The following is a 13657-nucleotide window of genomic DNA, read 5'->3' on the forward strand; positions in this document are numbered from 1 at the left end:
TCCCTGTATGAAGTTTTTGATGCATTTCTAACGGAATCGCGTCTTTGATGCGTCTAGATCTAGTTTGAGTTAAGACTCTGGGTCAGGCATGTCCAAAGTCCGGTCAATTTAATCCGGCCCCCATGGCAGTGCAGTCATACCTCATGTTACATCCGCTTCATGTTACGTTCTTTCATGTTACGTTCCACGGTGATCCGGAAGTACCAGAAAGGGTTACTTCCGGGTTTCGCCGCTCACGCATGTGCAGAAGCGCAAAATGACATCATGCGCATATGCAGAAGCAGCGAATCGCAACCCGCGTGTGCGTTTTTTTCATGTTGTGAACAGGCCTCCGGAACGGATCCCATTCACAACCAGAGGAACCACTGTATATGTCCTTGGGCTAAATCCTTTAAAAAACCAAACCTCAACAACTTCAATCCTTATAAAGGTTCAACAAGTTTGGTCGGCCCTCACGCATGTTCACTTCATCAAATCTGACCCTCTTTGAAAAAAGTTTGGGCACCCCTGCTCTGGGTGAATGTTTAAAATGCTGGTGGATCTGCAAAGTGGCACTACGCAAATTTGGCCTGCGATGGTTCACTTCTCACAGCCGGGATTTGGTTTAAAGCAGAAAATGAAATTGTGCAAATGAGGCTGTTTGGCATGTATGTATTTCTTTACTGCACCTAATCTATCTATCTATCTATCTATCTATCTATCTATCTATCTATCTATCTATTTTCTTTCTATATCGCCTTATCGCCTGGTTAAAAAGGAACGTTTTTGCCTGGTGCCTAAAGGTGTATAGTGAAGGTGCCAGGCGAACTTCCCTGGGGAGAGCATTCCACAGATGGGGAGCCACTGCAGAGAAGGCCTGTTCTCGTGTTGCCACCCTCTGGACCTCTCAAGGAGGGGGCACACAAAGGAGGGCCTCAGAAGATGATCTCAGGGTCCGGGCAGGTTCATATGGCAAGAGGCAGTCTTTGAGATATTGTGGCTCTGAGCCATTTAAGGCCTTATAGGTCAAAACCAGCACTTTGAATTGGGCCCAGAAAGTAATCGGTAGCCAGTGCAGCTGGACCAGGATCGATGTAATATGCTCAAACATCTTGCTCCGGTGAGCAACCTGGCTGCTGAATTCTGCACCAGCTGAAGTTTCTGAACCTTGTCACTTCTGCAAGCCTGGGGCAAGTGGGGAGAACAAGGATCTATGCCAGGGTGGTCCAACTTTTCATACCAAGTGGGCTGCAAGAGTACTTTGCCACAGAACCCGTGGGCCGCACACTGCCTTCTGACTCTGGGGACAGGGAGCAAGACCAAAATTTGACACACAGCCCAGCTCTCGCCTTCCCAAAGCCAGCTGTGCAAGGCAAGGCGTAGGGTTTTGGGAAGGAAGCGCAAGCCTCTGGCAGGGTCCTAGAACCCTCCCACCTCCTTCCCAAAGCCGAGAAAGCGCCAGATAAGTTTTGGGACGGAGGATGGTGGACTCTAGGACCCTGTCAGAGCCTTCATGGGCTGGATCTCCCTGATCTAAGCATTGCATAGTGCTGAAGTCTCCAAGTCTTGAGTCAGTATTCCCTGATTGATAGGCAGGGCTCTTTGCCTTAATCAGCTGTGCAACAGGCAAAAATGCAAAGAATGAAGCTTTTCCCATTAAACGTGCATCTGCTGAACTGCTGCTGGTTACACAGCTGCCAGGAAAGGAAGAAGACGAAAAAGGTGTGTTATGTACTGAGTTGAATAGGATCCAGAATGCAGCAGTCTGATTGGTCCTAGAACAATGGGATTCAGAATGCAGCAGTCTGATTGGTCCGCAGGAGCCACCCAATCCAATTCCGGGTGGAAGTGAATCCGCAACCTGATTGGCCTACAGGAGAATCCCAGAATTAGCCAATCACATGGGGCCCATTGTGTAAATAATGTCTATAAAGCAGACATTTCGGGGGAACTTCCATTCCTCACTACTGTGAGCTGAATAAAGAATGAAATCCACACTTGACTCCGAGTATTTTTCAAGGTGACTCAATCCACCCACACATTCCCCAGATTTCATGCGCAGCCATAAGAGCAAAAAATGTGTGTGTGTGTGTGTTTTTAAGGGAAAGAAGCAAGCTGCAAGTCATACAAATCTGGTTGCAGCAGCTTGTTTGTTCCTACCTTGATTTGGCCCAGTTGAATATATCTTCCTCATCCGAGGTCTCTTCATCGTGGAGTTTACCAATCATGCTCCTCCTCCGAGCATCATCCAGAGGCTGATACATGTCTTTGAGCCAAAGGGGCTTGTCGACAGAACCCTGAGAAGGAAGAAGGGATTTGAGAATGGGTCACAAAGCGAGGGAGCCCTTTGAGAGGACTGTCAGAATCAAGATCGGAGGTAACATGCCTCTTGACCTCTCCAATGTTGTTAGGCTAATACAACTCCTATCATCCATGACCATTACCCCGGATGGCTGTGGCCGATGGGAGTCCAACAACATTTGCAGCACAGGTAAGAATGGGGAGATGATCGCGTGGTCCACATTTCAATGTGAAATTTCCTTATTCACACTCCCCAAACCAATGTGCCAACTGAAATGTAGCAATCCTACACAATTAGCATTCTTCATATTTCGCAGAGGGGTTCTCCCACGAATATGCATATATTAAAGGGATAGTGCAAAGATGATTTTATTAGCCAAATATGGGCTTGAGGTGCTTCTCTTCAGAAAACTGCATTGAAATAACGCATACAGATTTATTTATTTTTTATTGCAAACAGATGCAGAAATTGGGCAAACTCAAGTTAAGATTGGGAAAATGAGAAACGGGAAGAAACGGAAACTGGCAGGATCTTGAGAGGCAGTAATTATCTCTCATTGTCAGATTTGGGGACAAACAACAGCAGATCGCTGCCTCCATCATTCCCAAAGGACTCCTGGCTGTTCACTGACACCAGATCAAGGTTTCCCCAAACATGGGCCACCCATTGTTTCTGGACTACAACTCCCATCATCCCTGATCACTGGTTCTGCTAGCTAGGGATGATGGGAGTTGTAGTCCACAAACTGCTGGCGCCCCTAGATGCTTAGTAAGGGAAATAAACTGGGGCTTGCCCAAGGTCACACAAAGCATCCCTAGTTCAGAAGGAAACAGGGACCCATATCTCTCAGGCCCAATGAGATGACTTACTTGTCTGTCTGCGCCTTTCTTCCTTCTGCCCAGAAAGGTCCTTTAATGTAAAAAAGAAAAAAAGATAAATGTGTGTGCTTGGTATTAGTTCTAGGAAGATGTAAAAGACCTTTTGATGGTGTGTGCAGATACCTTAAAGGTAAAGGGACCCCTGACCATTAGGTCCAGTCGTGACCGACTCTGGGGTTGCAGCACTCATCTCGCTTTATTGGCCGAGGGAGCCGGCGTACAGTTTCCGGGTCATGTGGCCAGCATGACTAAGACGCTTCTGGAGAACCAGAGCAGCGCACGGAAACGCCGTTTACCTTCCCGCCGGAGCGGTACCTATTTATCTACTTGCACTTTGATGTGCTTTCGAACTGCTAGGTTGGCAGGAGCAGGGACCAAGCAATGGGAGCTCACCCCGTTGAGGGGATTCAAACCGCCAACCTTCTGATCAGCAAGCCCTAGGCTCTGTGGTTTAACCCACAGCGCCACCCGCATCCCAGACAGATACCTTATGCATGAGCAATAAACAAAATTTTGAATCTCAGTGCAATGCTTTACAAATTCCCGCCTCTTAAATTTGAGGTCCGGGTTTTTAAATGTAAAGACTGGCATTTGTACACTTCTTCCGCAAATGTTTCAGGTACTTTTTCACATTAATGTGAGAGAGATTCACTTTGGTAGCATAAAGCTGTCCTGGTTACTGGAAACACCTGAAAATGAGACATGAATCTCTCTGTCTCCTTCTCTCAAAAGCCTTTTTCAATTATTAGGGCTGTTCTCTGTATGCACAAGGAACATGCAAATGACAGTAGGTCCTGCCGCCACACACTGAACTTTGAGGCGGATGTCCGAAATGCGCCTCCATGCATACTACAATAGGTGCATAGACAATAATGCTTCTACTTGCCTTCCTGAACATATGGTAGCAAAATTACTCCGAAGTGACTAAAGTGCACCTAAAAGGTAAAGGTAAAGGTACCCCAGCCGCGGACGACTCTGGGGTTGTGCGTTCATCTCGCTCTATAGGCCGAGGGAGCCGGCGTTTGTGGCCAGCATGACTAAGCCACTTCTGGCAAACCAGAGCAGCACAAGGAAATGCCATTTACCTTCCTGCCGGAGTGGTACCTATTTATCTACTTGCACTTTGTTGTGCTTTCAAACTGCTAGGTGGGCAGGAGCTGGGATTGAACAACAGGAGCTCCACTACAGACCACCAACAAATCCAAAATTTGGCACACACATGACCAAAGATACACTGATTACTAGACCAGTTTAAAAGGAAGACATTGGCACACCTCTGAATAGAAACATGGCGTTTTAGGTGTGTCTTAAGACAAAAGGCTGCTAAGGCAGGGCGTGTTGAATTTTCCAACTTTGAAATTCCCCAAATGAGGGGATGTTGAAAATTCGTGACACGCCTTGAGAATTCAAAATATATTTTGGCTAAATTAATATAATTTAGTTTTGTTTGGTAAGTAAAATGTCTGTAAAAATTACATAGAAATCATTTTTAAAAACCAAGTACTTGCAGTTATAGTATTTATTAATTATTTATCAAGCATTACCTAACTCTTTTAGAAAGTAAAATTAAAATTCTTTGGTTTTCCAAAAGCGGTTTGCGTGCTTCCTCATCAAACATACTTAACAAGCTAAATGTTGTCCAGATCACAAAAATAATAGATTTGGATTCCTCACACCCAAAAATGTATTTTTAAGACCCCTCAGTGAAGAAATTTGCACAAATTAAGCTTCATCCCTTAAAATGACACGTCCTACTGCTAAGGGCTAAACTTGACTTGCTCTTAAATATGTAGCAGGCAGCTACAGTATAGGACAGGCATCCCCAACCTGCGGCCCTCCAGATGTTTTGGCCTACAACTCCCATGATCCCTAGCTAACAGGACCAGTGGTCAGGGATGATGGGAATTGTAGTCCAAAACATCTGGAGGGCTGAAGGTTGGGGGTGCCTGGTATAGGACTTGATTTCCCTTAACTAATTGTTGGGGGACAACTAACTGTTGTTCTCACAGCAACCAAATTATGACCTTGAGACAGAGTCCTGCACGAGGAAATCTAAATTGCAGAGAACTAAGCATTCCTGGGGAAGAATTACCGTTTTTCAGAGCTGCCGTCCTTTGATTTAGCTGCCGAACGCTGAGAGCAGATCTGTTTAACAAGAAGAGGAAGAAGCAATTGTGACTGACTCAAAATCTAAGATTACTCACAGGTGGGTAGAAGGAATGGTTGGGGTGGCAAGCAAGAGACTAGTTTGTTGTCATGCGTATAATTACAATTACTATTATTACTTATTCTATTTATATGCCGCCCTTTATCCAAAAATCCCTGGGCAGTGTACAATATTAAGAAGATAATTTATGCAGCATAATAATAAAAACATAATACAGAGCATAATAATAAAATAATCATAATAACAGTCTCTCTCTCCCCCTCCCCTCATTTAACAGGCCACAGATTATTTAATGACGAAGGCCGGTCTAAAGAAGAATGGCTTTGCCTGGCGTTTAAGACATGTAATGATGGCACCAGGCGAGACTCTCTGGGGAGAGCATTCCACAGACGAGGAGCCAACACAGCAAAGGCTCGTTCTTACACTGTCTCCCTCCAAACCTCTCAGGGAGGGGGACATTGAGATGGGCCTCGGATAACAAGCGCAGGGTCCTTTCTATTTAAAAGGATGGAGCTAGAGCTCAAAGCTGCTTGGATACCTCAACCCTACTCCCTGTTGTAGAGACGTTTGCTGCGGTCATTTATTCTGTTCCTGGTCTTAGCCTTGACATTATAGAAGCAGAAGACCCGTTTCAGAAGAGATGTGTGTTTGTTTGTGTGTGTGTGTGTGTGTGTGTGTGTGTGTGTGTTAGGGCTGGAGGGGGAAATTGATTCAGTGCACATTTAAATACAGTGCAAATTCACACTTTCTGAAACGGTTCATGAGCCAAAACAAAGCTATACTTCAAAATTCACAGTTATTTAAATTTTGCAAAGCTGTTCTCCAACCCTAACCGTGTTTAGGGAAGAAAATGCATATATTGAGGGGATGTGGGCATAAAAATAAACATATTAGTGAAAACAACAAACAAAAATGCATTGTATTAATGGCAAAAATCTGCGCATCAGCCAAAATTAGGTATACAAATATGTTTAATAAGATTTCTTTTTTAAAAAAATGTCACTAATTGCTGTAAAAAGTGGGAAAGTGCATTTAAGACTGGAAAAAATGAGAAAATAAGAGAACTAAAATTGACAGATTCTTCATCCTTATGTGTAACTCTGGCTTAAATTAAGGCGAAGAACAAGGTGTTATAACCAGCAGGGTGTCAGTCCTTCCACAACAGCAGAATATAGTGTGTTTTGGGGATACAGTGGTGCCTCGCAAGACAAAAAGAATCCGTTCCGCGAGTCTCTTCGTCTTGCGGTTTTTTCGTCTTGCGAAGCAAGCCCATTAGCGGTTTAGGGGATTAGCGCTATTAGCGGCTTAGCGGGCTTAGCGGATCAGCTGATAAGCGGCTTAGTGGCTTAACGGATCAGCTGTTAAGCGGCTTAGCGGATCAGCTGATAAGCGGCTTAGCGGCTTGGGAAAAAGGGGGGGGAAGGAAAAAACCCCCGCAGGAACTCGCAAGACATTTTCGTCTTGCGAAGCAAGCCCATAGGAAATTCGTTTTGCGAAGCACCTCCAAAATGGAAAACCCTTTCGTCTAGCGGGTTTTCCGTCTTGCGAGGCATTCGTCTTGCGGGGCACCACTGTATATGCTACCCATTCAAAGCAATGGAATATATGGCAAGTTAAGAGATCAAAATAAGGATTTTTAAAACAACAACAACAACAACAACAACAACAGATTTTTAGCTTACCTCAATCAGGCAAATTACTGCAATGATAATCATTATCACAGCCGTCACTGAAATAGCCAGCAACAACTTGTTGCCGTACCCATATTCTGGAATCCCCTGCCTCGCTATCTGAAAGATTGGACAAAAGAAAGTAATATAAGGCAGTTGGCTTTTTCTGTGTTTCTCTCCTTTCATCAGCCACAAACACTGTTTGAGGGTGGCTTGAACTCAAACAAACACAAAAAAGCTGCCTTATACAGTGGTACCTCAGGTTAAGAACTTAATTTGTTCTGGAGGTCCGTTCTTAATCTGAAACTGTTCTTCACCTGAAGCACCACTTTAGCTAATGGGGCCTCCTGCTGCCGCTGTGCGATTTCTGTTCTCAAACTGAGGTAAAGTTCTTAACCTGAGGTACTATTTCTGGGTTAGCGGAGTCTGTAACCTGAAGCGTCTGTAACCCGAGGTACCACTGTACTAGAATCAGATTTTGATCCATGAATCCCAGCCTATTGAATCTGGCAACCAATGTTTTTCCTTATTGCCCGGGATATATTTAACTACCGATGCCAGGGATGGAGGCCTGGATTCAATTAAACACGCACGCCAGCAGAAGCTGGCGCAAGGTTTTTTGCTACTGCGATGCGGCTTCCAACTTCTTCCCTCTGCACACTCCGTGCATCTCCCCCGAATCTTCTCTGGAGGGTCCGGAGAACAGTGCAGGAGAGCAGGGGAGTGAATCCACCTGACAAGCACAAATACTGTGACCGACGGAAGAATCAGAGGAGCACAATGCAGAATGCACAACCCCTATATCTGGGTTCTTCTGTATGCTAACTGTTATGTACTGAAGTTCTCACCCTGGGCCAGCAGGGGGATACTGTAGATAGTTATGCAAATAAGGGGTCGAAAGTGACGTTCAGTGATTGGATAGTTTTAGAAAATTGTTACAGTAACGTGGTACTGGAGTTCTATATAAGCAGGCTGACTGAACCCTTCAGTTCAGTTCTGTTCTGGCCTGTGAATAAACAAGAGCTGTTTGAAGAATCGCTGTGTCGTCTGATATGTTCACCCACAACTTAACACTAACCATGTGGTTCACCACAAAGCTATGGGCCATCTCAGAGGCAGCCAAAGGACCTCTGCATCGCCTGCCTACATCAATAATTTTTTGACTCTCCTTTCTCCCTTATGAAGTGCGTTTAAAACGTAAGAACGAATCTTCCTAGAAACCTACGCCAAATCAATCCCTGGAGTAAACAGACTGTAGGAGCACACCCAACTAAGCTGGGCGTTGGCCAACCTTCTGAGAGACCACTGGTAGGCTTGCCTACACTTGCCCCTTACCTCAGTCTTTGTGGGATGTAACATAAGCAGTCAAGTACAACACTTCCTGTTTGCCCAGAGTGGACACGCAGGGGGGTGTTACTCCAGCCAGGAGGACTTCCTGTCACACATGGTCTGGAGCAGCCTCCCCCTGCGTGTGACCAGGTAGTGGGCGTGACCCTGGGAGACCCCATAAAAGGAGCTGGTCAGGCAGCCATCTCTCTTTTGACGCTCTCTTTCACTTTGGCCACTGCTCCTGATGCTGTCTGCTGGCTCTCTGCCAGCAGCACATGGGCCCATTCCTACAAGGATGTAAGCCACACTGTATCTGTCGCTACAAGCTAAAGCCTGCCTTCAGGGATCATACCATGAACTGAATGGGAGTAAACTTTTCATTACTTATAAGGAAGACTCTTTATTCTTTTAAGGAGAGAATCAAAGAGGTCTTCCCAGGAATATACTCCAATCTGGGCATGCCAGATTGGATTGTTTGACTAAATAGATTCAAACGAATCTGCAACTAGCTTCTTGCTGTGTAAAACGGGGAATGAGCTCTGCTATACAGTGGTACCTCGGGTTACATATGCTTCAGGTTACAGACTCCACTAACCCAGAAATAGTGCTTCAGGTTAAGAACTTTGCTTCAGGATGAGAACAGAAATCGTGCTCCAGCGGCGTGGAAGCAGCAGGAGGCCCCATTAACTAAAGTGGTGCTTCAGGTTAAGAACAGTTTCAGGTTAAGTACGGACCTCTGGAACGAATTAAATACTTAACCTGAGGTACCACTGTATATATATGACTCACTAGCGTGAGTTAGGAAGGATAATATTTAATTACTATGTCCTCTCCTACTATCCACAACATTCCCACACTCTTCTGCAACTTTGGACTGTAGTCTTCAGATCACAACTTCCATCAGTCCCAACTAGCATAGCCAATGATCAGGGACGATGGAATTTGTAACTCAACGCCATCTGAAAAGCACCAGGTTGGCGGAAGCTGCCTTACCTCGTCGGAAGGTTTCCCCATTTTCCTTGGGCTCAACGTGGTCTTGTTGGCTGCATTCTTGGCAGACCAAAGGTACGACTTCCACAGGGAGGTGGTCTCCTTGATGTTTTCTCTCTCGCTGAAGAGCTTCATGAGGAGACCTGTCCTGGAGATGAGCTTAGCACAAGCCAGCTGGATGGCGGGTTCTGTGCAGTCCATCTTCAAGATGCGGATCACGTGGGAGATGAGGTTCCTCACCGGCGCATTGGGGATGAGGGGCTCCAAACGCTTGTTCAGCTCCGCTTCAAAGAGGTCGCCCTGAAGCAAATAGTCGTCTGGAGCTGGCAAGAGCTGAAGGCGCGGGGAATACGTGGTCCTCTGCTCGTGGTGCTCCCAGTGCGTCTCTTGCGACAAGGTGATGTCAGGGGAGATCTCGTTCAAGGTTTCCGAGTCGTCGGGCGGGGGCTTGGATTTATCTTCTTTCATCAGCTGGCTGAGCAGCTCCTCCTTCTTCAATATCTCAGACTCGAGGCGCTCCCGCAAAATTTCCTCCGACTTGTCTGTGCTCTCTTCACGTGGAGATGCGACGGGAGGTTGGGCCTCGGCGGCAGGTTGGGCCTCGGCGGCTGGCTGAACCTCGACGGCCGGCTGAGCCTCGGCGGGTGAAACCGGGTTAGGTACTACTTGCACCTCCTCCTTCACAGCAGGGCTTTGCTCTCCCTGCTCTGCGCTGCTGGTTTTGTTGGGGTGCTTCAAGATAATCACTACCTTGCCTGTCATGTCTTCGGGATTCTCGTCCACCATGATGGAGGCGGTCAAGGGAGGGGACTGGGTCGGGTACTGTCCGGCGGAGCGTTTCCAAGAGGAACCAAGAGCTGCTCGGCGGAGTCTAGCCATACTTAGAGGCTCTAGACCCCCGGCTAGCTTCCTCCAGTTCCGAGGCCTAGCAGGGGAATCTGTGCTGCTTTGCTGCCCCGCATGCTGCTTGGCAGACTCTGCAAATTCTCGCCTCTCTCTGCCAGCCCTGAGAAACGCCTCCACCCATCTTGGGGTTTCTCTTCTCACCCTTCTTAGGTGTCTTCCCTTCCCTTGGGCAGCCCTTGTAGCCTGCTGTGTTTTTGGAGGCTCCTGAGCTGGCTGTGGCCCGCCTTGACTCTCCCTTTCGTCTTCTGCGATTTTTTCTTTGAGCGCCACCTGCAGCAAGTTGGCCAGCAGGTACAGCTTCTTCAGCTCGCTCTGATCAGCCCACTTCACGTCCAGGAGGTCCTCGCTTTTCAGCTTTTTGAAGCCCTTGACGGATTCGAAAAGGCTGGTGGGGAGTCGGTGGAAATGGAGGTCCAAGTGAGACTTGCCCTCGGTGGCCGAGAGGGTCAGAGTCAGGTTGGCGCGGAAAGACCTCTCAGGCATAATGTTCAGGGTGCTGCCGCTGTCGTTCAGCTTCCTGGTTTCCAACACCTTTATGACATCTTCTTGCATCTTGTTCATCGCCTCCTCTTTCTCTGCTCGGAAAAAGAAGAACAAGGAAAGAACAACAGAGTTGTCCTGTGAGCTTCAGGAAGGGAACTTGGAAATGGGACAAATACATCGAAATCACACGGCTTCCCTTCAAGGAATCCTGAGAACTTCGAATTGTTCAGGGTTCCTGGGAATCATAGTTCTGTAAAAGGGTGAGCTACAGTTCCCAGGATTCTTGCGGGGGGGGGGGAGCCATATGTTATAAATGTATGGTGTGAATGTGACCATTCTGTCCAGTTTGGGCTGAATATGGCCCCTGTTGCAACCCTATACCCTTCTACCTGGGAGTAAGCCCCACTGAATTCAATGGGGCAAATGTGTGTGTGTTTTTCTCCTCAGCCCTGTTGTTTTGGGGCAATGCTACTGCAAATCTAGCACCACTTGCATGCCTGTGTTTTATCTGACCACCCTTTGTGTTAGTTTTTTACAGGTTCTGTATTACTCTGAACCTGTAAGCTTTTAAATAAACCGTTTATTTCAGTTACCGTATTTTTCGCCCCATAGGACGCACCGCCCCATGGGATGCACCTAGTTTTTTTGGGGGGGGGGATAAAGAAAAAAAAATTCTTTCCCCCCCAGGCGCGGGGCTGGCGCGGGGGAAGCCTGAGCTTCCCCCGACCCCAGCCCCGAGAACAGCCTGCTATCCGCAAGCCTAGGGAGCCCGGTGGGAAGTTGCGCCGGTCTCCACAGGCTTGCGGAGAGCTGCGCAAAGCCCGGGCGCGCTTTTCAGCGTGCCCCAGGCTTCAGAATGCAGGCAGCTCTGCGCAACCCTCGGGAGACTGGCGCGACTTCGCGCCAGGCTCCCTAGCGTTGCGCAGAGCTGTGCAAAGCCTGGGATTGCAGGCAGCTCTGCGCAGCCCTCGGGAGCCCGGCGCAAAGTCGTGCTGGTCTCCCGAGGGTTGCGCAGAGCTTCCTGAAGCCTGGAGAGCAAGAGGGGTCGGTGTGCACCGACCCCTCTCTCTCTCCAGGCTTCAGCGAAAGCCTGCATTCGCCCCATAGGACGCACACACATTTCCCCATCATTTTTGGAGGAGAAAAAGTGCGTCCTATAGGGCGAAAAATACGGTAAGTTTCCTTTTAGAAGGTCAACCACGGCCAATTAGAAATGTGGAGGAAGAGCCTAAATGCAGGATTCTGGGGGCAAAAAGATTGCACTTTGTGGATTTGTTTAGATTTTGGTCCCATTTTGAACACTGGCGTTTCTGGCGTCATTTGTTAACGTGTTCCATTTCCCAACATTTCCCCCCCTTAGGCTGGGTTGCACACGATACCATTAAAGCACATTCTTCCCCTTGAGGAATTCTGGGTAGTGTGGTTTGCCCCTCACAGAGTTACAGTTCCCAGAAACCCTTAACAAACCACAAGGCCCAGAATTCTTTGAGGGAACGATTGTGCTTCACATTTGCTTTAAAGATACAGTGGTACCTCGGTTTTCGAACGTCTCGGAAGTCAAACGTTTCGGCTTCCAAACGCCAAAAACCTGCTTCGGTTTCTGAACGCTTTTTGGAAGCTGAATGTGCCACGTGGCTTCCGTATTGAGTTTTCCGGATGTAAATGCTTCCGGAAATGCATGCTTTAGTTTTTGAACGTTTTGGAAGTCGAACGGTCTTCTGGAATGGATTACATTTGAAAATGGAGGTATAGTGTCTACCCAGCCTTTGAAACTAGACAAACAGAAGCAAACATTACATTTTTTTAAAAACCTACCACACAAAGTGACGTTAGCGGTACATGTGTTGGCACAATCCAACTTGACCGACTCACACAAAAGCTCAATGTCGTCTTGAATATGGCAGAGGCAACAGGCCATCTTTTTGGGCAAGATGCTGCAGATGGAAAAACGACAAACATCTTTAGCCTCTTCTCGTTGCAATTTACCAGCAATCTGAGCGCAAACAGCCCAGATACTTGAGTGACAACAGGAGGAGCAGAAAGGAAAAAGGTAGGTAAGATAAGATTAGCTGCCATTTTCAGTTCTTACTTCTCACTCTTGGACCCCAGCAAAAGAAAAGGGTCACACACGATACTTACAGAGTTTTCAGTTGCAGGCAAGTCCTGAGAAGGGCCTCCAATATCTCTGGGGTCACATCAGTGGCACCAAGGTCCCTGGAAAAAGGACGCGAGAGTCTTTGCTGTGCTAAACGCCAAGGCATACCAAGAGATATAAAAGATGGAGCACCTTGCGTAGTAGGTTTAACGAAATTCACTGGGTGACCTCAGTCTGGTCAATTATGTCTTAGACTAGACTGGCCTACCCTACAAGGTTGTTGAGAGGATGAAATGGCATTAACCCCGTGCCTCAGAGAAAGGATGGGATGCAATTGTGAGAAGTAACAATGAAAAGCGTCAAAAAGGCCATCGTTTTCACTGGGGCAGCTTCTACAGGGAAAAAGTTTTGCTGCTTCTGAATTATACACAGCTCCACATCATGCAGAATGGGAAGAGAGAGAGCCTGAGGTTCAGTCCTTGCCACCTATCGGACAACACTAAAGACAAGAGTGCCTCAAAGCACATGCAGAGTTCATTTCTTTTGCCACTGACTAAGAACAGTCTGTGCCTATGCATCTGGGGTATGGAGATGAAAACTTTCTGATAAAGTTGGTGGCTTTGAAGCAAGCTTGATCCCTCAACTCAGCCTGGCCTAGGAGTCATGCTTTTGACTGGAAATTTGGATTCCAGGCACTAATTAGGGATGTAAAAATCTATCAGTTGTGTCTTTCTCTCTGTTTCTCATTTTTTAAATCGTCAGTTTGCCACATTTCTGCATATTTTGCATTAAAAACAACAACGGTCCTTACTCACCAAAACTTGTTACCGTTTTAGTGTGTGTTAATTCTTATAGACA

At 47.0% G+C, this 13657-nt stretch overlaps 1 protein-coding gene across 1 annotated transcript in view; it reads right to left on the minus strand.

Moving 5' to 3' along the window:
• LOC308460350 (leucine-rich repeat-containing protein 37A-like) overlaps window positions 1-13657 on the minus strand; it is a 37300-nt gene that overhangs the window by 10799 nt on the left and 12844 nt on the right. Inside the window, exons 7-13 of the mRNA XM_080976612.1 lie at window positions 12844-12918; window positions 12520-12638; window positions 9319-10796; window positions 7009-7116; window positions 5252-5304; window positions 3151-3190; window positions 2140-2276 (exon numbers count right to left, since the gene is read on the minus strand). Coding sequence (XP_080832738.1) covers window positions 2140-2276; window positions 3151-3190; window positions 5252-5304; window positions 7009-7116; window positions 9319-10796; window positions 12520-12638; window positions 12844-12918 — 2010 coding nt within the window. The remainder of the gene's footprint in view (window positions 1-2139; window positions 2277-3150; window positions 3191-5251; window positions 5305-7008; window positions 7117-9318; window positions 10797-12519; window positions 12639-12843; window positions 12919-13657) is intronic.

The sequence above is a fragment of the Podarcis pityusensis genome (assembly GCF_964106645.2).
Source record: "Podarcis pityusensis genome assembly, chromosome: 13".
NCBI classification, from domain to species: domain Eukaryota; kingdom Metazoa; phylum Chordata; class Lepidosauria; order Squamata; family Lacertidae; genus Podarcis; species Podarcis pityusensis.